Source organism: Clupea harengus, chromosome 7, assembly GCF_900700415.2.
Source record: "Clupea harengus chromosome 7, Ch_v2.0.2, whole genome shotgun sequence".
NCBI classification, from domain to species: domain Eukaryota; kingdom Metazoa; phylum Chordata; class Actinopteri; order Clupeiformes; family Clupeidae; genus Clupea; species Clupea harengus.
Genome location: NC_045158.1, coordinates 19,152,068 through 19,168,226, shown reverse-complemented (window position 1 = coordinate 19,168,226; position 16,159 = coordinate 19,152,068). Strand labels below are relative to the sequence as shown.

Here is a 16,159-nt window from a genome sequence, read left to right as displayed (position 1 = left end):
GTTTTTCCCCATGTCCTTCTCTCTTTCTATGTTTCACACTGTCTCCCTCTCTTCATCTCCCCACTCTATCTAATTATCTCTCCATCTTTCTCTTTTCACCAAGTGCTGAATGCCACAGAATAGCACATGACCTAAATGCACAGTGAGCCCAAACAGATTTAATGTCTTCTAATGTGTTTATTGGACTGATTATGCAACATGAACGCAAATGGATAAACCGTTTCCTCTGTCTACTTGAGAAGCCCACAATGAGCTCGGATGAGCGGAGAGAAAAGTAGCGAGAAAGAGAGAAAGAGGGAGCGATAGTAGAGAGGAGAGAGGAAGTCAGTGCCAGTGCCAAGAGCGAGTTCATATGGTCAGTGTAATAAGATTAGATTTGATGTGCACTGTCACTTTGGGTAGCCGCTAATGCGCTGAAAACATTAGAGGGAAACGGCCACATGGAAGCGTGCCCCAGGTGCAAATTTAACGCTAAACTCATTGCTGCTAAAACGAGGTTCTGCCGTCACGCTAAAGCACCCACTCGATCTCTTTAACCAATGAAGTCCACTAACAGGGACTCGAAACCCCGCCCCCTCCTACCCATCTCTGGCATGTAAACTCAGGGGAAAAAGGCTCAAGAAAACCCTTCATATTGTCACAAGGACACATCTCATCACAGACTGCTTGGATTGGCTAAATTAACTGTCTGACTAAATTACTGATTGATTTGCTGTCTCCCAACCGACTGTCTAAAGCACTGACAGACTGACACACTGATTGGACTGACTCACTTACCACAGCAGAAGTGGAGAGAGAGAGAGAGAGAGAGAGAGAGAGAGAGAGAGAGAGGAGGGGAGGGGGGGATTTTGCGGGGGGTTAAAAATAAAACAAAGGAATCGCTTGCGCCTGAACGCTTCCGCCAGTCATGAAACACTGGGGACTGGTGCCAAGCAGCTGCCTTTTTCTCCTCGACAAGAGCACCACTCGCTGAGTCTCAAACTCTGTCCTGTGACGTACTTGTAGGCTATAATAAAAAGTCTAATAAGTTACCAGACCGCCAATTATTCCATCCGCGCTATGCAAAGGGGGTCCCATGTAAGTCATGAAACGATTGCAGCCGGGGTATAGCGGGGAGTATTAGCGGTCCTGTAAGTGCGGATGGAACGGTGCCCGGATAGCCCTGCAACATATCTGGGCCAGATCAGGGCCAAATCAGAGCAAGATCCACATTCTGCTTTGCTGTGTTGGTGATACAGTGGTTAGTGTCGCCACATTCTAAACATGTGATCTGGGTTTGATTCCCATTCACTGCACTATCTGCTCTGTCAGTGCTGTGTTCTTTATCTCCTGCACATGTGCTAGATAGATGTGTAAGTTTGTGCTGCTTTGTCTTTTTAAATCGGGTAGTGGTCTCTCTAGGTGGTGGGATAGTTGTCAAACACTGAATTGTTCCTGGTCTGATAATGGCTATTTCTGATGTTTGTGCGACTCCCTGTACCTCAAGCTACTTCATGTGTGACATCTTGTGCTGGCTCTCTACGTCATTTATTTACGTCTCTCCTGCTCACAATAGTGGCACCCAAAAAAGGCAACCAGAGGCCAGTCAGTGGTTGGCAATTGGCTAAATCTGGTTGCCCAGTGCAACCACGCAACCATTAAAGTAGATCCTGTAAGAATGCATCTTAAACACTTGCTCTGTGTGTGTGGTTCTGGATAAACTCTTGCTCTGTGTGTGTGGTTCTGGATAAACAACGCTTGTATGTGTCAAAGAGTACCTGATTGCTGGCGCTGAGGTGCAGTGTGTCGCTGAGTACCATCCCACTCTCCAAGTTCTTCACCTTCATGAAGCGCGGACATTTGGATGGGCTGCCGTTCTGCAGGTTTTTGTTGGGTGATATCCTCCCTTGGCTTAGTGGCTGACATGGAAAAGGAACAAGTGTTAAAAAAGACACGTCAACATCTTAACTGTTATACACTTAATGAGGATGTCACTGATACAAAATGTCGTATTGAGCGTATTGAGCACCCAATGTGTCCAATGTGACCGAAAAGTCTAGCAACTGTCAGTAAGTCCTTTGTCTTTATGGTCAAAATATGCACAATATAAAGATGCAAGGGATGAATGATCAAAAGAGCCAATACCAATATCGTTTCACTTTTAGATAATTGCTCAGTGAATTCCAGTTCTTTGTGGCAGGGCACATAGAATGTGCTAAAGAATAAATGCATAGTATTCAGCTTCATAACACATTGTCCTGAATAAAGTTTCCATTCAAGTGCAAGTATGTGATCCTAGACATCACAGTGCCCGAGATCAAAAGAAAATCAATCTGCATTTTATTCAACCCCACTGTCATCTCTACCAAAGCCCACAATTTACAGACTCCCACCATGGGCACCTGAATGCCAGCATAATTGTAGCGTTTTTCCCCGCAGGAAGTGACTGTTGAATGTCAATCGAGGCTCATTGACGTGCGACCGTCCTGTGGGGGAAAAACGGCAGGCGCCTCTTTTGAATCGATGTGATTCTGCACACAATAGCGATGTAGCGCACAACACAGAGGGCTAACACCTCGGCTTGAACTGGCCATGTATATGATCATTATCTCACAGATCGCACACATTGAACACACTGAATCGCCTATTGTATTCAAAGACCAAAGACGGCTCATTAACTTCCATCAGATGAGTGTGAGGTGAGCCAGATGTGGTCAATTAACTTGTTGAAGGTGTGTGTCCATGTGTGTGTGTGTGTCCATGTGTGTGTGTGTGTCCGTGTGTGTGTGTGTGTGTGTGTGTGTGTGTGTGTGTGTGTGTGTGTGTGTGTGTGTGTGTGTGTGTGTGTGTGTGTGTTGAAGAGACAGTCAGAGAAGGAGGGGAAGACAAACTTCAGAGTCAAAGCCACAAAAGAAACTTGATCATAATTTGACTAGTCTTGTTGATAGATTTATTAATTAATGTGCATTAAAGATTTGCGATGAAAGGGACTTTTTGCATAATTATGTTTCCCGAGGATCTTAAAAGGCACTTGCATCAGAGAAAGAAGTGCAAACCCAATGATAGGGTCCCTTCATCAATCCCCTACTTATTAGACTTTAATTTATGCATCGCCCACACTTTCAGACTACAGCATTCTCACGAACAAGTGACTTACCAAAAAAAGCCCATTTTCACACAGAAAGACAATTACTGCCATCACGTTAAGGTGAATGCCTTCCCCAAGTGTCTAAGACCATTTTCAAATGTAACATTTTCAGAGTTAGATCATTTTACATCTCCTTCTAACACTGCTCTTATAACTTCATTGTGGTACCACAGATGTGTGTGTGTACCGGGTTGTAGCTGAAGTATCTCTCCTGTTGTGATGGGCACCAAAGAGCCAGTACTCACACAGACACACACACACACTCACACACACACACACACACAGACACCCAAAAGGCGCGCACACACACATACAGTGATTGTGACGTGATGTGACTAGAGTAGAACACGGCCCAGTCTCTCTGTTTCTCTCTCTCTCCATCTCCCTTTTTCCTCCTCTTTCCGAGTCTCTCTCCCTCCCTCTTTATCTCACTATCTTTCCCTTTCTCACTCTCGGCAGGCAAACATGTTGTTTACTTTCTCGTCCGCTGAGAAGTTACACAGGCTCAAATTAGCAACCCACTGCACAATGCCTTCATCTTCAGAGGCTCAAATAAGTGTCTATGTGAAATGTCTGAACTGTGAATTTGTTGACAGAGGTGCTTAGGATGTCCAGCCTCATTTGGATTGCGGTGCATGAAGGGACAGCGCTGGAGGCGCTTTAAGGAAAGGTGGGCCCTCGCACATGAGTCACATCCACATGTGGACACACATCACATCCGAGAAGTAAACTTGTGGTAAACAAACTGCAACTTTGTGCTGCCTGACTCATAATCTGCCTTTTGAAGTGCACGTCTGAGGGTTACCTGGAGAGCGAGAGGTTTGATGTGAGCCGCACTCAAAGCATTAGCTCTCTCTCCTCCACGGACGCTGCCAAGGCAGCAGGGTCTCCCCGCTGACTCCCACTGCCTTCAGAGAGAAGTCCACTGACCCTGGCAGAAGCCTGCCCAGCAGCCAACAAACCACAGTGCCCACGGCTACGGCAGGGACATCCCTGTGAGGAACTAACTATGGTCTGGCACGGATTAGACCAGCCAGACATGGGCCAGACCTGGGCCAGGCTCAGCCCAGAGTCGAGCACTTTCCCTCGATACCACAACACCCTTTCGGCCAAAATGTCAGCACCACACTCACTATCAAAAACACACAGCACGCTCTTCACTTACCTTTGGTCCAGAAAAGGCTCTCTGTGCAAGTTTTATACCAGCCACAGGCGCCCAAGTTGAGCAATGCAGCTTGTCAAACCGGCCTTTCATGATAAAGCACTTATGCACGCACACAAAAGATGATTTATGCTTCAAGTTCATTTTGCATGCTTCCTTTCAGCGGCACACCGGTGGTTTCTCTCTAAGTGGGCATAAATATGCAGCAGGAATACTCAACTCCCACTGGATGTCAATGGGACTGAAAACCTCCCTTATTCCATCATTCCTGACAGCTGCCATGTCCCCCGTTCAGCACAACAGGCTTGTTTGGGCGTCACAAATGCTCCGAGTGCAGCCTCTGCTGGTCTGAGAGGCACTTCATGGCCCTGCCCCGTGGACAAGGCCTCACTTCAGGCTGTTTGTGTACACACTCCAACAAAACAGCCTCTCTGCTCTACCAAACCTCTCAGCCCCACAACCTCCCATCCTTCCAATCCCCCCCCCCCTCCCTTAACACACACACACACATACACACACGCACTGTGCTCTACCCCCTTCCCCTCCAAACCGCTCACCTCCGCAACCTCCCCCATCAAGCCGCCCCCCCCCACTCCAACCTCTCTGGTCTGCCCACTCCCTTTCGCCCTCTCCTCCTCTTCTTCCCCCTGCACACACACACACACACACACACACACACACACACACACACACACACTTGCACTTGTCCCAACCCTTAAACACGGCACACACACTGGCTCACAGAGGGGGTTAATCGCCTGGAGAGGCTGCATCACGAGCCGAGGGCAGAGGGATTGACTGTGTCCATGCGTGTGTGTGTGTGTGTGTGTGTGTGTGTGTGTGTGTGTCTACGTGCCGGCTGCAGCTGCATGCATTCATTACTCCTCTTGGGAATCATTGCTGCCCATCCGGTTCTCTTTCAAGGAGCTTGCGCATCATAAGTGGGAGGATTTGACTGCCATGTGTGGATTAGAGCACGGGCGCCACGAGCGCTCCAGTCCCACATCAGCCCTGGGCTCTTGCTCCTGCTCTCTCTCTCTCTCTCTCTCTCTCTCTCTCTCTCTATATATATATATATATGTCTCTCTCCCTGTCTCTCTCTCTATATATATATATATGTCTCTCTCCCTCTCTCTCTCTCTCTCTCTCTCTCTCTATATATATATATATATATTAGTGCTGTCAAACGATTAAAATATTTAATCGCATTTATGTCATAGTTAACTCAAAATTAATCGCGATTAATTGCAATTTTTGATCTATTCTAAATGTCCCTTCGTTTATTTATTTTTTCCATCATTTTATTTTTATTTGAATGCCCTTATCAACAGGGAAAAGTGGATTGGCTTGCTTTATGCAAATGTTTTTTTTATTGAAAACCAACATTGCCAAACAGGGCGGTACAAAATAAAATTATAAAGTGCACATTTCAGGTAAACAAGGACTCAGCCTATAGTGCAATTAAACCATGGCTTAATATTTTCTTTTTTCCAAGTTTTCTGGGAACATAGCAGTCAGGCCTCTTATTTCAGAAACAGTGAACTGTAACAGTTAGGTTACCAATAAAAGGTAAGCCTACTACTTCTTTGCTTTCAGCCAGCTGCCTGTTGACATTTTCAGACAACAGTGAAGCTCGCTTCTTTTGCACAACACAACTTTTAAAAGTAAACTTTCCATTCAGAAGCTTTTTATCATCCATTTCGCCGTATCGCGCTCACCATTCACTCAAACCGCAACGTTAGCCTACTACACAGTCTGCGAGGCCAAAAAGAATGTTAATCTAAAAAAAAAAAAAATAAAATAAAAAAAATCGCGTTAATCTCGCGATAAAAAAATGAACGGCGTTAAAATGGGTTTGCGTTAACGCCGTTAATAACGCGTTAAACTGACAGCACTAATATATATATATATAGCCCAGAGTCACATGTATATATATACATGTCTGCCTGTGGCTCACACAGAGAGTGAGAGAGATAGATAGATAGATAGATAGATAGATAGATAGAGAAATAGAGACCTAGAGAAATAGGTGTACAGAGAGATGTATATGTAGAGAGATAGATAGAGAGAAAGAGACACACATGTCTATATATAGTATATATATATATACTGTATGTATGTGTGTCTCTCTCTCTCTCTATCTATCTCTCTACATATACATCTCTCTGTACACCTATCTCTCTAGGTCTCTATTTCTCTATCTATCTATCTCTCTCACTCTCTGTGTGAGCCACATGTATTATGCAGCTGCAGTTACCACTGCTAACACAGCTGCCACCGCTGTTAATACTGCTACTGTGTCTCATGCAGCGGTTCAACAGCGCCATGGCCGCAGCCCAGGAGAGACTCATACGTGGGTACTCACTCTGGCATACCCCCTCTGCCCTCTAGGCGGGTACACACAGTAAAGGTGTTCATTGGAAATACAAGTGGCCAAATACACACACACACAAACACACACACACACACACACACACACACGTGTGCCTGCACACAGCACATACATACACACAAAACCACACACAGCACTGTGGAACGGTAGGCTCTCCTGCCTTCAATCTAAGACCTTTGCCATATATAAACACACGTGACTCAAAACACAACAGTTCTTTCATAAACAACACAACACACACACGCAGCATCCAGACAAACTTGATAAGTGTTCACTTACGCACGCTGAGGGCGAGGCTACCTTATCGCTCTCGGAGTACGGGTTGTTGAGCACCATGGGCATGTTGTTGTCCTTCCTCCAGAGGTCGTCAAACACTCTGTCGTTATCGGAGGCCAGCTGTGAGGTCATACCGTTTCCCAGGCCAAGATCCCTGTAAGGCAGGCAGGCAGGCAGATGGACAGACAGACAGACAGACAGAGAGACAGGGATTGCGTCAGAATACCCACACACCCAAACATCTGTTCCCTCAGTTCCATTAGTCAAGCCCTTCTTCCCATTCTCCCAAAGTCACAGGCCCACCTTTCTGAAGGGCACAGGGTAAACTCAAGCTCAACACTCAAGCATCTGTGTTTATTACAGCCACCGCAGTATTATACATTTTCGGCAAATCAAAGCTTAACTTCCTAAACCCTCGTTTCAGCATGTGTTTATCAAGGCAGAGTTGTATCTTGGGAGCCATAGTCACATATTTACAACCGAATGAGATAAGAAGTAGTGGGTAGGCGGAGACCGAAAACTGCAGCTAGTTTACTGAAGGGGGTTAGGCTTGATAGGGGCCATGGTTGCGAAAAACCATGGTGGGAGTTGGAGAGAGAGGTCCCTGTAGGTCAAACTGATAAACCAGCTCTGTCCAGCTGCGTTCAGGTGACTCATACAGGATTGGTGCTTCGGCTCTTGTGTGTAAACACACACACACACACACACACACACACACACACACAAACACACGTACATCTCTCTCTCTATTCCCCTCTTTTCTTACCAATGGCTTTGAGTCCTGATATTTCTTGTTTGTTTTTTTCAATCTAACACAACTCATATGGCTCCTCTTTAGACAGAAGAACAACCTACAATCTCTCGCATCAAGCCATCTACTGCCTCAGTCTTACTCCTTAACCCCAGTAAAAGTTCGATTTTCTTATTTAATCTCTGTAACTATCGATCGCCTTAAAAACCCTGATGTTTGACAAGTACAAGCCTGTTTTGTTTCAAGTGCCAACCTCAGAAGACAGAAGTCCCTGGAGAACAGTCATTGAATCAATAGTCCCTTTTTCTCATTCTATCTCTCTGTTCAAGGCTCTCTTCAAATATGGATTCAGAATTTTTTACTTTTCCGAATGGACAACACGATCAAACAAAGTGATTTAGGTTAGTGGTTGGGTTGGATTGCTACGTTCTGTTTGGTTCTGGTAAGTCCAAAAAAACTAAACACACCAGAGCACCATTGGTTCAGTTCACACACACACACACACACACACACCAACCCCTTGGGAATCCCACCTGTATCACCTTCTGAAAACATCGATAAAATGTCCAGAACATTCTTAGGATCATGGCCATATCCAGGGTTTGTAAATGAGGGGAGGGGATTAAGGGGAGGGGGTTAAGAATGTTCTATAAACTACACGTACATTTTACTTGTGATTAAGATCCTTTGTGTGTGTGTTTGTGTGTGTGTGTGTGTGTGTGTGTGTGTGTGTGTGTGTGTGGTGTTTATTCAGTTATTGGCTTACCTAAGAAACCTAGTACTCTCTCTGAACATTTTTGGACTCTTCCTCTGCTCTATTTGTTTTCAGTTTGGTCACTGTGAAGTAGCAAGTCCCCAACCATTAACACAAGGAATTTAACATCTTTTCCTGTGTATAACTAAAATGACGGTGGATTTACACATTTCTAAATTTGACCTTATTATCAATGTGTTGATAGTTTACTGTAAGGTAGCTGAGAAGAATGAACTTGTGTATTATTTTCATTATGCAACAGTACTTAGGCCCAATAGTTTTCATATTAATAAGCACTGCTGCTTGAATAATCCATTATTTGGCATTAAAATACAGTCTCAGATTATAAAACATGATCATAAATAAGGTTGGCTTACATATTTGTTAGTTAACTATGCTAAAAAAAATAAACATGCTTGAGACCAACAGTATTGCAGGCTAACGTTACAAAGCTACTTGCATTTGTAAATCTGGTTTGAAATATTTCATATTGTATACTTCTTCTTGATACCGTGCAGGTTATTTTTTTTTACCAAGGATGTTGTTTTACCAAGGACCAAATGCATGACATTACATAGCCTACCCTTCATCATGACCTGTGTTTGCATATTTAACATGTTTAATACAGTAACCTGCAGGCCTATTCCAGAAGTGGATTCTGACAGACAATAATCAATATTTTTGTCTTTGAGCAATCCACCTCCTGACTAAATGCCTTCAAAATCTGAACTGCTGTCAGGTCAAATTCTGGCGACACAAAGTATTGGGTGGGTGGGACTGTGCGGGATATTGTGCGAGACTTCAGGAAACCAAAGACATAGGAAGACCTAAGACTTATGTCTATGCAGGAAACAAGCATGCTGTTGTTGTTGTTGTTGTTGTTGTTGTTGTTGTTGTTGTTGTGTGTTCATGTGTTCATGCATTATTGTTCTTGAAATCAATGAATGAAATGAATTGATGAATGAATCAATTTTGAACCAAATAATAAAAACAAAATTATTTAATCTAAAAAGTAATATAATCTGTACGGAATTTAAATAAGGGAAAATTAATATCATTTAGAGGCAATCCATAAAAGTTGACATGCATACTGTAATCAGTGGATCTTTTCACGATTCGGCGAGGGAGGGGGAGGGGGGGGGGGGCAGTACAGGCACATTTGTGCCAATTTCCTGGAAAAGATAATTCACCTCTAAGGATGTAGCAAAGGAAGTGTGTAAAACTCACGTGCTCTGATCATTTTAAGTATGTCACAAATTAGCATTCAGCCTGTCTATAAATGTGCTAATTGAAAACACAACAGCAAACGACTGAAAAGAAAAGAAAAAAAAGAACCCAACCGTGCAGTTTAATATACTATAGGCATTTTCTTTTTCCAAATGAGCCTCAACTGTTACACATTGGACATTAAGGGATGGACTGTCTCTTCTCCCTGGATCTATATTTATGAATTACAGAATTAATTATCCTCATAAATTAGTCTAAAGTCGAATATCTTGCTCTTAGTCTAGTCTACCATGGCTCTACATATTTCCATATTTTCATACATGGTTTGCATTATGGCTTTCTATATAAGAATAATCTAAATATCATGCTTAATGTGTAATGTAATACCGCTCTCATTTCAATACATTGCTAGCCTTTTTGAAAACATCTATAATTAAGTAAAGCAGTTTAAATTTGGGAACTTCTGAGGATCCCACTTTACATGAAGTGGCACTTAAAGTACTGCACTGAAGTAATTTACTATTAAAGGTTAATATAACCTAGTTTTGCATGTCACTAACACTTACCCCTTTTAAGAGTACTTGTAAAAGCAAAACACTGCACCCATAAGATCATGAAGGATTACAAAGATGATTAAAATTATGTGGGATTCTTTGGTGGTGTGTAATAGTTACCTATCTACTTGAACCCCCGCATCTCTCCGGTCCACGGTTCTCTGTCCCTCTCCGTTCAGCTCTCTCCTGCTGTTCCTGATCAGCTTCAGCACGGGCTCAATCTCCTTGAGCAGGTCGTTGTTCTCCTCCATGCCGTTCAGCAGCAGCGGAGAGTTGTTGCCCCCGCCGGTGCCACTGTCCCTCAGGAGCGGGTCTTGCTCGATGAGAGGGGCGAGCGAGCGCGGCGGCTCCTTGCGCTGTCCCGCGGCGGTCGCCGTGGTAACGGACAGGTTCTCGATGGCCCGCAGCTCCTTGCTGCCGGCGCTGATGGCCGGTGGGCAGGGCCGCTCGAAGGACTTGGGGAAGACCGGCCTGGTGACGCGCACCGTCCTCTGGCGCCCGTCGCCGCTCAGCGTGGTCTCCAGGTGCGTGGAGAAGCCCTCGGGCCCGCGGAGGATGAGCACGGCGTGGGTCTCGGGCGACACGTTCTTCAGCGTCTCCAGCGCCCGCTCGTAGCTCATGTCCACCAGGGGCTTGTTGTTGACGGCCAGCACGATGTCACCCACCTGCACCAGGCCGCACTCCTCGGCGGCGCCGCCGCGGATCAGATCGGACACGATGACGGGCGGCTTGCAGACGCGCTGCTTGACCAAGAAGCCCAGGCCACCCACCTTGCGCTTGAAGAGGCGCACAGAGATGATGTTGGGCTGCAGCTGACGCACACTGGGCTCCGACTCCTGCATGGTGCCGCTCTCTCTGTCCGTCACGGCTGCTGCTCTGACAGAGAGGAGGAGAGAAGAGGAGAGGACATCAGAGGAGGAAGAGGAGGAGGAGAGGACCGCAGATGAGGAAGAGAAGGAGAGTAGAAGGGAGGTGACGAAAGGGGAAGAGAGGTCAGAACAAGGAGGAGAAGAGAGGGGGAGAGGGAAAGAACATGGGGGAGATGACAAAGAGAGGACAGGGGAAGAAGAGAGAAATGAGGGGAAAAGAAGACAAGAGAGAAATGAGGGGAAAAGAAGACAAGGGGAGGAAAAGAAAAGGAAGTGAACTGAAAAGAAAGTAAAGGAGAATAAGAGAAGAGAAGGGAAGAGAATAGGTGCGAAGGGAGGGTAAAAGAGGGAAAGGAGAGGAGAAGGGAGAGGTGAGGTGGGGAGGGGAGGGGAGGGATGTAAGATGACAGGAGAGGAGTGAATTTAGTGGAATACTCTAAGGCACATGAAGGCCTGATGGCCAATTGAGTGTTCGGAGCTCAGCAGATCAGCGTGTGGCGAGAGACGTGACAAAGTGACACAGCACGCCGAATGGACACATTTAGAGGATTAAAATGAGGCAGTATATATATTCTGAAATATTATTTCTCATTTTAATAGCTCTCCCTGTGATCGAGACTTGTGCTATTTCTGAGAAAAATGCAGTGTCATTAGGATCTCATTGCGTGCCTGAGACGAAGCACGAGTGAAGGAAGGTGAGAGGCTGGGATCCTATAGTAGCCTAAAAGGGCACTTTTGACCAAATCACCCAAGTCAGAAAAGAGTCAGAGAATACACCACTCCTGGTGTAGATGAGTCAGTGTGGTAGATAAAAACAAATTAAGCAGGGATTTACTTCATAGCATGATGTTTTTACGACCCTATATGCCCTTCCACTAAGAACACCCTCTTACCACTTTCAAGTCAGACATAGAATTCTCTCTAAATTAAAAAACACTGGTTTAGTGGGTATTGAACTTTAGAAGCTAATCCATAGAGATAAAATTATAGAAATGAATTTGCGTTTCATATCAGAGACGACTGAAGTCCGCATGTGTCAGATTTTAATGAGTTAGTCTACCAAGGCTCAGTACCAAGGAGAGGGACCACACATTGAGACGTTCGGGGAATTGCATAAAGTAATATTAATGGCGACTAAAGACTAAAAAGTACGCTATTACATTTTGTTAGTGAGATAACATATTTAAATCGCGCTCTGCACATAAATGATTGTCTGCAATGTGCAATAACTACTGTTTCGATGCCTGGTCACTGAGCACTATGACTCATGTCTTTCCACATATTAAACATCAACGACTGTCACAATCATGCAATTCAGAACAAATCTGTGCGAACCAGCGTAGCCTATGTAGAATTAAGTTTTCCATGGTTTCGGATAAACGCTTGATGATAATTGAGTATGACACCATTGATGCAAACTAATTTCTTTCTCGATTAATAATCAATTTTTAATAACGGATTCACATCGATTGAAGGCAAAATCATGATCAGTTATACAAATTCAAAATGCATCGTTGCTATGCATCTTTGACGAATAATAATAGAACGGTGGCTAACTGCCCATGACATGCGTAACGTTATCATTTTGTATAATTTACGTATGGATGATATTTAAGCTTACCCATTGCCAAATCTACCGACAGCAAGTGCACACTTATTGCACGTGGGGGAAGTCCGTTGTTGCCTCTGATTAATCTGGAGCAGGACTGCTTGTCAGATTTACCAAAAAGTTTTTACATAGTCCGAATTTAGGAGGACAACGTCAATCGTTTAAGAGTGATTTCAAAAGACCCACAACTGAGGCAACAGAACCCGTCGTTAGTGAAGTCAATGCCGAGTGATGATGATATCCGTAAGAACGCACACTAGTTGCTCTTGAGCGACGTGTCTCTGGGTAAAGACTGCCGAAAATCTTCTCTTGTGTACAGTTATCTCAGACCATAGCTACTTGATAAACGACTATCAAACTTTCAAACCACCTGTTTTGGTTTAGTTTTAATGCAAAACCACGGAATGCGAATTAAAAGAGTGCTGCTCACCTTCACAAAAGAAAGAACGGAGGATTTGAACTAAAGGCTCGGTTAGTCTCCTCTTTTATGTGATATCCTCTGCGCAAAATACTTCAATACAAATATTTTCGTTCTTCAGATGTCTTGAGTATATTCGCCCGTTCAACTTGAGGCTGTCACATCAGAGACGCAGCATGACTGAGATCGTCACAGCCGCTTGGCGCTGCATTGGAATATGGAATGGGGGGAAACAGTTATGAGCTCGCACCGGGTCGTGCGCGGGCATTTATTCTGTGGTGTACTGCCTTCTCTTGTCATCAGAAGGATTGGTCCCTTCTGACGTACCAGCGCTTTAATGGCTCTGTTTACAACCTTATTGACAGCAGGACAAAAATGAAAAATTCAGAATATGATTTCGACTGATGGCCAATTATTCACGATGTTTTCTGTGTAATTAATAGCAGAGGTCGTCTAATGGGCGTAATCAACGTTTGGTTATTATATTGTCATTCCTTGTAATATGTTTTCTTTTGGTTATTATTTTTTTTAAGGATGTAATAAGAGTTTTATTGTTTCAAATCTTGTTTGATATTTTGGATTGCATTGTTTGCCATCCAGGTGCACAGAGAAAGTTTTTTAGTTTTATTTAATTTTTCCACTGTTTTGAGAATATGCAATTTCCTTCGTTTTGAGAATGTGCATGTTACAATACGGCCCATGATAACTTGCACAATATCATATCTCAGCAGTTATAATCTTTTCAGTAGTGGAGATGGGTATGACACTCACTGATCTTTTTCTTATCTGTGTAGGGCTAGAACACACTACAATAGTAAGTCAACTAAAACTTAATTAGTGCATTCTGTGCAGATGAATAACACTGAATTTGTTGAATGCCACACCTTGTAAGATGACATGAGGTGGGACTCATTATAATGATTTATCGCCTGTTTTCCAGAGCAGCCAACCTTTGCACTTTGACTTCTAAGATGACCCACACCTCCCACCCCCCATCCCCCATCACACAATTTCTGCAGATTCAAGGAAATACTCAGACAGAGTGACAGAGACAGGGACGGCACACAGTGCTCGTGCAGGAGATTTGTCTTCCTGTGTGACGTAGGAAGACATCACACACAGCCTGCTGGCTTGGCCATGTCATTATGTCAATCACTTCCTGCTTGAGTGCTACCATCTGCCCTCTAATAAAGGCAAGCGCTCGGGATGGATCACTGTACTGTGGATCTTCTAAGCCTTTGTGTGTGTGTGTGTTTGTGTGTGTGTTAGGGCCAGCAACTAAAATGACATCTGTTAGGCTACATGCCTCTGTCTTGCTATTTTTGGGCTACCAGGAAACGTGTGTGTGTGTGTCTGTGTGTATGACTATGTGTTTGAGTATGTTTGGGTGTGAAACTATGTTGTTTGTGTTCATATGTGTATGTCTGTGTGAGTGTGGATGTGTGTGTGTTGTGTGTGTGCATGTGTATGTGTGCATGCATCCGTGTGTGTGTGTGTGTGTGCGCGCGCGTGTGCGTATGCGTATGTGAGTGTGTGTGTGTGTGTGTTTGTGTAATGAACTGAGATCTACTCAGTGTTTCATAATGCCTAATGCCTTAGAGTGTTGACATTGCCTCAGTCCTTGATGAACGTACTGAAACACTGCATCTGCATCTGCATGTCCCCCAACACGTCACAGGAGCATCCCAAGGGCCACGTACGTCATCACCATCTGAGTCTCTCTGAAGAGGAGTAATGATATGGATGCATAAGGCCAAACCATTCCATCATTTGGGGGAGAAGATGCCTAAGGTGACATACACCTGAGCCTTCCCATATTTACACTGTGTGTGTCTGTGTTTTCTTCTTCCCTACAGTTTAACTGACAATGTTGCTATTTATAAATTACTTTTAATTATTCAAGCCTGTTTATATGTTACTTATATATTAAGTAAGTTATATATTACTAATTGTTCAAGACTGATTTCAATGTATGCGCCATCATTTGGGCTTGACTTGTACTTGAGGTTGCTATGGCAACTCCCTTTTTGAATGTGTTTAGTCATAAAATCTTCCAACCTTCTTGTGATACCCAGTGAGTTAACTCAGTCATTTAATTTATTCTGCACCTGTAATTGTGAAGCAGCTAAAAAAACTCAGTGGTCAGCCAACTTGCATAGCAACTGATATGTGCTCCACATAAAGTTACACAAAAACTATTTTCAAAAAAAAAAAAAATATTAATTAATTTATTTTACTGTGAAAGTCCATTAAAAGGACACATTTTTAGCTTAGTCAGGGTCAGCCATCCCCCTCCCCCCAGCCACCCCCATCTTTTTCTCCTCACACAGACACACACACAAACACACACACACACACACACACACACACACACACACGCGCACACACTCACACACACACACACACACACACACACACACACACACAATCACACACACACACACATACTTCACACACACACACTCTACATACACAATCATGCCTCCTCCCACATCCCTTCCAGGGTCATAGTAAAAAAGATCCTTGAAAACCAGCCAATTGTGATCTGGTCAAGGCAACATCCTCCAGCAAGTCAAAGATGAGGACGTGATTGAAATACTCACAAGGATGGTTGGTTGTGTTCAAGATTAGCAAGAAAATTAAACGTATGACCCAAAAAGTTGCCTGCACTCACAAAGGTATCTTTCATGCTCTTGACTTAAGGATCTTACTGGATTGTAACAATGCAAACAACCCATGCTGTAAGAAAAAGGTAACTTTTGTGGTTGATGTAGAAATCAGTCTTTATAAAAGTAACGAAGCACGTGGAACATACTCCTGATTCAGCAGTGCAGGTCTGAACGACAAGCATCTCCAACTCTAGCCATATACTGTTTAAGACACCTCCTAGGGGCTTCTAATGCAAACATATCTGGCAACATTTTGATGTTTTGTATGATAACCAGGTTTCTCTGACCCACTGCCTGAGATGGTTCTCAACGGCCTACCCCCATTTCCATACTATAATTGGTTGCAGTCAC

General features: G+C 44.0%; 1 protein-coding gene across 2 annotated transcripts in view; it reads right to left on the bottom strand.

The window, feature by feature from the left end:
* nos1 (nitric oxide synthase 1 (neuronal)) overlaps positions 1 to 13,377 on the bottom strand; it is a 37,725-nt gene extending 24,348 nt beyond the window's left edge. Inside the window, exons 1-4 of one of the 2 annotated variants that reach the window (XM_031570761.1) lie at positions 13,152 to 13,377; positions 10,364 to 11,114; positions 6,961 to 7,111; positions 1,758 to 1,898 (exon numbers count right to left, since the gene is read on the bottom strand). In XM_031570761.1, the coding sequence (XP_031426621.1) occupies positions 1,758 to 1,898; positions 6,961 to 7,111; positions 10,364 to 11,085 (1,014 nt within the window). In that variant the 5' untranslated portion in view covers positions 11,086 to 11,114; positions 13,152 to 13,377. Of the gene's footprint in view, positions 1 to 1,757; positions 1,899 to 6,960; positions 7,112 to 10,363; positions 11,115 to 12,733 lie in introns of both variants that reach the window. The other variant, XM_031570760.2, reaches the window with a different exon arrangement.
* Positions 13,378 to 16,159: the final 2,782 nt, after the last annotated feature.